Source organism: Aquarana catesbeiana, linkage group LG05, assembly GCF_042186555.1.
Source record: "Aquarana catesbeiana isolate 2022-GZ linkage group LG05, ASM4218655v1, whole genome shotgun sequence".
Taxonomy (NCBI): Eukaryota; Metazoa; Chordata; class Amphibia; order Anura; family Ranidae; genus Aquarana; species Aquarana catesbeiana.
In genome coordinates this window covers 633,853,105-633,861,810 of record NC_133328.1, presented here as the reverse complement: position 1 = coordinate 633,861,810, position 8,706 = coordinate 633,853,105, and the positions used below count along the sequence as shown (strand labels likewise).

General features: G+C 39.4%; 1 protein-coding gene across 1 annotated transcript; it reads left to right on the top strand.

The window, feature by feature from the left end:
- The first annotated feature begins 2,987 nt into the window (after positions 1-2,987).
- Positions 2,988-5,930, top strand: LOC141146107 (forkhead activin signal transducer 3-like). The gene is made up of 3 exons (XM_073632861.1): positions 2,988-3,284; positions 4,750-4,854; positions 5,091-5,930. The coding sequence occupies exons 1-3, from the start codon at positions 2,988-2,990 to the stop codon at positions 5,928-5,930; spliced, it is 1,242 nt and encodes a 413-aa protein (XP_073488962.1).
- Positions 5,931-8,706: the final 2,776 nt, after the last annotated feature.

Here is an 8,706-nt window from a genome sequence, read left to right as displayed (position 1 = left end):
CATGGGGTCTCCAAACTTTCCAAACAAAGGGCCAGTTTACTGTCCTTCAGACAGAAGGTGGTTGGACTAGGGCCATTGGGAATAGAAAATGTTCTGATGTCCAGTGGGAGTAAACAACGCTCTATCTTTAGTGTCAATGGAAAGAATTGTGCCCCATCATTGGTGCTAATGAAAGGAATTGTTCCCCATCATTGGTGTCAATGGGAGGAATTGTGCCCCAACGTTGGTGTTAATGGAAGGAGTTGTGCTCCATTATTGGGGGACCCGCATACAATTCGCAATGGTGTGAACCCAGCCTAAAGTTCCATGGGAGGTCTTCCATGTTTAAGAGTAGATTTCCATTTCTCTGAAGAAATTTCCTCTCATTTCCTATTGTGTCTATAGTATAGGAAGTGAATAGAAATCTAAAAATGGCAGACATTTTAACCATTTCCTACAGTACCCAAAAATGTTTTAAAAAGTTTTGTCTTTTTATGCTTACTTTTTTGGAAAATCTGCTATTATTGACAGAAACAAATACGGACATTGGTTCTAACCCGTTTCCACTCCATCCAAAAATGAAACACAGTTTTGATACTCTGGTTTTAATTCAGCTTGAGTACATTTTTTATCCCTTTTACTAAAAAGCCGTTTTGGTTAGAGTTACTGGGTTTGGTTTACTAAAGCCAATAGGCCGATCACTTTTCAAAGGAATTTAACCTTAGCTTAGTAAATGAGGTGAAGCTCTGCAGCCTTCCATTATTTAATCATATGCAAGAAAACAATGCTGTGTTTTTTTTTACATTTTCGTTGCCTGGTTGGGTTTCCTTTGTAAAGCGCATTTCACCACATTCACTAAGTTAAGGGAAAAACCCTTTGCAAAGTGAACACCGGTTTGCCTTTAGTAAGTCAAACTCGGTGTGTCCAGTTCTGGAGACCTCACATGCAAGAAGATATTGATAAGATAGAATGAATCCAGAGATGGACAACAAAATGGTGAAAGGTCTGAGGGATGAAACATATCAGGAGAGACTTCAGGAACTTACAGTCTGGAGGAAAGAAGGAAAAGGATGGATATGACAACCTTCAAACTCATAAAGGGGGTGAATAAGGTTCAGGAGGGCAGGATTTTCAATATGAAGCCAAGTTTAGGAACACGAGGACATGACCTCAAAACTAGATGAAAGAAAGTTCTACACTAATCTTAGAAAGACTTGCAACAGACTTTTAGAAGAGGTAGTGAGTCAGTCAACAGTCAGCCCCTGTTCACATTAGAGTGACAGGTCAAATCGCATGACAAGTTGCATCCTATTGCCAGCAATCACTCTGTTCAAATCAGTGCGACGCCAACTCATGCATATTGGATGTGGTGTAAAGCGCATCCAAATCGCATATATGTGAACCCAGCCTAAATCTCCCCTAATGTATTTAACATTACTGGGCATATTATTCTCCAGATTTGCATCCCTGCTCCATGTCATTTTTCCACCATATTTATCATCAGTATAAAAAAATTTCAAAGCATGTCTATCATAGATTTAGAATAGCAGTTTCGCTGTTGGGGTGTCAAACTAGTTAAAAAAAAGTTCTGCAAACAGCAAGAGCAATAAAGCAGCTTCAGTACTGACCCCATCAATCATTATACCAACATTTAATAAGTCATTAACTCATTATTAATTGATTATTAATAATAATCAATTAATATGTATTTGTAGTTTTTACCCATTTAATATTACATCTAGACAAACAGACACATAGAAGAGTGAGGACAGAAAAAAAAAGACCAAGTGCTCCATCAAGTCTGCCCCACTTTTTTAATTTATATCTACAGTATATATCTATATTTTGAATTCTTTTAGTATAGATTTATGTTTGCCCCAAGCATTTTTGAGATGCATGTTTGAAAATCTATTATCAGTTATAGACCTCCCATGTTATATGGAGTCCTACTGAGCGTGTTTTTTTATCAAAAACATTTTTTCCTGCAAATTGTCATCTTAACATAACCAAATTGTTCTACTTATATAGATATAATATCATATAGGTATTTACATTTTTATATTAAATATAATCCCCTTCAATTTGCTTCTACAAATTTCTTAAATAGAATGAATGCCTAGAAAATGGCCACTATTAAGGAAAAAATGCTGAAAACCATCTGGAATAACAGGGACACCAACGTGCAGCAAAATTAAAACACTGATTTCAATTAAGAAATAAACAAACAGAAAAAAAATGTAAATTTATGCTAAAAAAAGCAGTTGCAATTTAACACAGTATGTGCTCCTTAGATAAGATCCCTCAGCAAATATATCTTTCAAAGTTTAATAAATAAAAATGACTTCTAAAATTCAATGTACTTGTAAATGTTAACTGGATAAAGTTATTTTAAAAATTAGACATAAAATAAAACTATTTTGACAGCCAAAATAAAAAGTCGTAAGAATTTTTAGAATAATAAAACCATCAAATTCAAGTTTGGACACTTTGAGTGGTTCTGATGGATAAAAAGCAGTATTAAGCTATTTATGCCCGATGTACCCTTACAAAAGCCATTCTGAGATTGGTAAATGTGTCTAAAATTTTATGCAAAATGTAGGAAAATTAAAAGATAAAATAAATATATTTTTGAATTAGTAAAAAAAAATCTAAGTTATACATGTGATATAAAAATATATAAAAACAAATCTATATCCATAGGTAAGAAAAAAGAAATTGTATATACAAGAGAATCTTAGTTCATGAACGTAATATTCACCTCATAAGCATATGATATATGCTCCATCAGCTTATAGTCAACACAACATATACATAACAATGCCCCCCAACATCTCAGCCCTGAAACTTCCTAGAAACTTATTCAAATGGATGGTGAGGGGCCCTCTGCAGTAAGGGAGGTGTCGCCTCTTATGGTTACAGGTGCATTTACATTATAAAGCCCAGGGTGGGGATCCCAGCACTATGTATACCTGGCTGCCCCCATACACACACAACACACCTGACAAGCCATGGATTGCCCACAACATTCCTGGGACCCCCTCTACAAGCAACTCCCTGAGCCACACAGCATGGACAGGATCCTGGCCGAAGTAGAGAGCTGTCCTGGGGAGGCCAACGGAGGCCCCAAAAAGCCAGAAACCACTGATCAGCTCAGCAAGAAGAGTAAGAAGAGCAAAAAGAGCAAAAAGAGCAAAAAGAGCAAGAAGAAGAATTATCAACGCTACGCCAAACCACCCTACTCCTACTTGGCCATGATCGCCCTGGTCATCCAGGCTTCCCCCAAGAAGAAGCTCACAGTGTCCGAGGTAACCAACCTTCCATTATGGGGCTTCTTGGAGCTTTAGGGCAGCTAAGGGCAGAGGGAGGGGTGACACTAAGACTAGCTCAGATAAAGGATTTGTCAGAGGGATATTCTTTATTATTATTTGTTTCTGTTAGGCCTATGAAGGCTGAAAAAATTATACCAATATTTATCAAAAATAGAAGTTCAAGAAGTTGGGTGAATTGTCAATATTTTATTTTTTTACTTATTTTTTTATTTTTAATTTAGGCCTCTGGCTGCCTGTTATATTTGCAGCATATAAAACTCTCATGACTACAGGCTGAATTACTTTTTTTTTCTTTTTTTTGATGAAGTGGGACAGATTTTTGCTGTTTTCGTTTGGAGCAATAAGCCTTATGTTGTCCTTAGGTATATCATTCACAGCTGTTCAATTATACCAACTTTTTTTTCCAAAATACGGAAAGAAAATATAAAGAAAAAAATAATAGAATCACATAAACGTTCAGAAAAAAAGGATTGTTTATTTAAATTGTATTGTTTGTATTTTTTGTTCATGTAATTTCATTTGTGTGTGCTTTTTTTTCAAATTTGTGTTTTTTTTATATTTTTACTTTATTTTTTTCTTCCTTTTTTTTGCTTTTTTCATATTGTGTTTTGAGAATACATCTGATACAATTGATATAATAAATTGAACATATGTGAATAATATATGTAAGGACAGTGCAGCTAAGGCCTTCATTATTATTGCTCTTATTGGGCTTAGCCCGTGCTTTGTGGAAATACGTTTTGTAATAGTGAATGATTTTATAGTGAGGGGTGATTTTGCATTTTATTTTGGTCTTTATTGCTGTCTGTGTCCCAGCTGGGGAGATTTACCCTGAGACCCCCCAAAGTATGAAAGTGATTGGAAAAGCCAAAATATTGGGCTGTCAACAAAACAGGGGAAGCCTTCCAATGAAGACAATTGTTCCTGTGGCAAATGTCTAACTTGGGATTTGCCTCCCTTTGGGGGTTTCATCTTACTTGAAGGAAAGGGAAAAGAGAAATTTCCTCAATGGGGACACAAAAAAAAAATCTCCACTCCATCCACAATGTCCAAAAAAAAGTTGTGCCTTCAGGTCATCTTTTCATTCCAAGTTTTGTGCTAGGATCTCAATGGCAACCCAAAAATCCCCCCAGGACATTGTTGTCCCTTTCTTCCATACATACATACATTTGGCTCCCAACACCAGACTTCAGAAAGTGCTAGCTGCCTCCCCAATTCAATACAAGCATGGACAAAGTATTTTGTCTATACCCTGACATCACTTTCTACATGCTTAATTTAGGAAGCTTATACCACAAATGGATAGGAGGTCTACAGTGATGTCCTCCTAAGTATCTCAGTACAGGTCTCCTGGTTATACTTATATAATGTAAGAGGTATTATGTATCTTGGTTTATGCTCATGTTCATTCACTTACAACTATACTTTTTATTATTGGCAGATCGAAGATGAGATCAGCAACCTCTTCCCTTTCTTCAAGGGGGATTATCAGGGCTGGAGGGACTCTATTCGACATAACCTCTCCTCCAATGATTGCTTCAGAATGGTAAGGACTTTGTGCTCCTAGGATGTGATGGCGGTGATGGGCTCTTAAGGCTCTCTACATACTGCAGCCAAGTAAAAAAAAAAAAAACATTATTTAAAAATAGGTGCAGATTCTGAGAGATGACTTTTCTGATCATTGTAAATAGGTCACAGGGTTTTGTTACCCTGACCTGTAATAGATTTGTGTGAATCTGCTGTGCTGGCTTACGCCTCTAACGTCTTCTCCCTCTTTTGCAGATCCTGAAAGATCCGCTGAGGCCGAATGGTAAAGGCAACTACTGGATAGTGAATGTGAGCCGGATTCCCGCCGCAGCCATGAAGCTGCAGAACACGGCAGTCACCCGCCAGGAAGCCTACCCTCATGACCTGGCCCCTTATATCCTGGATGGACATCCCTACAGACCTTCCATTTTTCATAACCCTCATCCTCCAATAGAAAATACTGCGGTCAGAGCAGAAGCAGAGGCTCAGTCCTCAGTACGAATCCAGCCCCCTAGTGTACATCCCGCCTCAACTTTCCCAGAGATCTTATCGAACCTTCCAGCATCACACACAACATGTGTGGCCCCTAATGTGGTGGCCCCTCCTAGCATACACCCTCTGCAGCTTTACCCCAACTTCGCACTCTCTCTACGTAATTACATGCCTTCCCCATGCTCAAGCTCCACCTGTGCGGAGCGGAGGGATGTCTACCCTCCCAATGTGATACCTCAAATGTCTCCCCAGCCTAGACCCTCTGAAGCCAGGAATTCCCTGTCAGATTTCCCTCCCAATACAGCAATATTTAATGTCCCCATATATCCCTCACCCGGGAGCTACATTTCACCTCAAAACATATATGGACAGCAATTATCTCAAGGTGGTGCTTACGAGCAGCAATTATCTCAAGGTGGTTATTATGGGCAGCATTTATCTCAGGGTGGTGCTTATGGGCAGCAATTATCTCAAGGTGGTGCTTACGGGCAGTATTTATCTCAGGGTGGTGCTTACGGGCAGCATTTATCTCAGGGTGGCGCATATGGGGAACATTTATCTCAGGTCGGGGTGTACCCATGGTACGGACCCAACGGTTACTGATTGGCCAGATGCTGAGACAAGGCTGGTTTTGGGCCGTTCACTTTTGTCCCAAGGACTAGCTGCACTTGAAGGCTTACCTGATGACATTGGCACCAGTGGTAATTTAGTCGACTAAAATAACACTATTTTAGTTGACTAAAACAATTCAGATGGCTAAAATACAACTAAAACTGAAATGGCATTTTAGTCAAAAGACAAAGATTAAAAATTAACACTGGTTGGCACTCAACTCGGCATGTGGCCCAGCGGAGGTGGCACCAACCATGACATACAGTCCAAAGGCATTGGAATTGGATCACATGTATATATGAAAATCATTTTGTATCTTGTCTGATTATATTCACTTGAAATAAATTTGAATTTTTGTTTTACTGAAATTTGGCATCAATGTTGTAATTGTCCACATGGGTATCAAGATTAGAACTAGTAAAATAGTCTGAAAAATGTATATATCAACTCTATAGTATAGATCTTAAAGGGTCAGTCCACCCAAAAGTGACATTTCAATATTTGTCTAATGCTGGTGAATTAATTGCCCTGACAGGGTCTTGTATCTCCCGATTTTACACACTTGCTGTCCCCATTATAAAGGGTTCCCAACTTCCCACCATCCCGGCACCATTTTTAATTAATTTTATGTTATGGAGAATGTGACAGAAGGCATCAAAACACAAATGTTTTATATATGAGATTTGTAACGAAATAACAATTTCCATCTTCATAAAGATTCCTGTGGGTGTATTGGTTGTATTCGGAATTCCTTGGCTCATGTCTAGTGATAATAGAAGCAGTGGCATCGCAATGGGGGGGCAAGGTGGGGTGCAGCCTGCACTGGGTGATACCTGCCAGAAAGGTGACACCGGGGCCGCCGCTACACAGTGCACCATATTGTATGCACTTGCAGAGCTGCAGCGGAGTGGTGAGAGCGGGACATGTAGCCGTGCGAGGGAGGCTGCCTATAAGACTCCCCAGTCAGTGAAGTTAACCCTCGGGGATCTTCAATATCTCCTTCAGCTGCAGTTGGGGGCCGGAGTTGGGGGGTGTGGCTGCCTCCTCTACTCCTCCCACACACTTATTCACTCTCGTGGCTGAAGTAGGAGAAGAGGCGAAGACACAGCAGCCCCAATTGTCTTCATCTCTGCAGCTATGCTGTAAGTTCCTGCAAACTGCCCTATACCTCCCAACCTGCCCTATACCTCCCCAACCTGCCCTATACCTCCCCAACCTGCCCTATACCTCCCAACCTGCCCTATACCTCCCCAACCTGCCCTATACCTCCCCAACCTGCCATATACCACCCCAAACTGCCCTATTTCACCCCAACATTCCCTATACAACCCAACCAGCCTCATATCACCCAACCTGCCCTAGAATAAATCCAGAGATGGACAACAAAATGGTGAAAGTTCTGAGGGATGAAACATATCAGGAGAGGCTTCAGGCACTTACAGTCTGGAGGAAAGAAGGGAAAGGATGGATATGACAACCTTCAAACTCATAAAGGGAGTGAATAAGGTTCAGGAGGGCAGGATTTTCAATATGAAGCCAAGTTTAGGAACACGGGGACATGACCTCAAACTAGATGAAAGAAAGTTCTACATTAATCTTAGAAAGGCTTGGAACAGACTTTCAGAAGAGGTAGTGAGTCAGTCAACAGTCAGCCCCTGTTCACATTAGAGTGACAGGTCAAATCACATGACAAGTTGCATCCTATTGCCAGCAATCACTCTGTTCAAACCAGTGAGACACCGACTCATGCAAATTGGATGCGGTGTAAAGCGTATCCAATTCGCATATATGTGACCCCAGCCTAAATCTCCCCTAATGTGTTTAACATTACTGGGTATATTATTCTCCAGATTTACATCCCTGCTCCATGTCCTTTTTCCACCATATTTTCATCAGTATAAAAAAATAATTTCAAGGCATGTCTATCATAGATTTAGAATAGCAGTTTCGTTGTTGGGGTGTCAAACTAGTTAAAAAAAAAAGTTCTGCAAACAGCAAGAGCAATAAAGCAGCTTCAGTACTGACCCCATCAATCATTATACCAACATTTAATAAGTCATTAACTCATTATTAATTGATTATTAATAATAATCAATTAATATGTATTCATAGTTTTTACCCATTTAATATTACATCTAGACACACAGACACATAGAAGAGTGAGGACAGAAAAAAAAGACCAAGTGCTCCATCAAGTCTGCCCCACTTTTTTCATTTATATCTACAGTATATCTATATTTTTATTCTTTTTAGTATAGATTTATGTTTGCCCCAAGCATTTTTGAGATGCATGTTTTAAAATCTATTATCAGTTATTGACCTCCCATGTTATATGGAGTCCTACTGAGTGTGTTTTTTATCAAAAACATTTTTTCCTGCAAAATGCTCAGATCTGTCATCTTAACATAACGAAATTGTTCTACTTATAGATATAATATGACATAATATCATATAGGTATTTATATTTTTTATATTAAATTCTGAGCATAAGACACTCCTTAATCCTGCATTCTGAGCGCAGAGCACGCCTTAACTCTGCTTACTATCTTTTTATTTTTGTTTGGTGGGGTGCTTCAGAATTCCCTGCCTATAGGCTCCTGAGATGTAAATCCAGCCCTGCCTGCAAATCTCATCAGACTGCACAAAAAGTAGTGCATGCACTGGCACCACGTTCTGGTGTGAACCGGCCCCAACAACAGGACACTGTGCCCGGTGATCTTTGACTTCATCAGTGTTGTTCAAGTAGATCTCCATCTGTCTAAGGTTT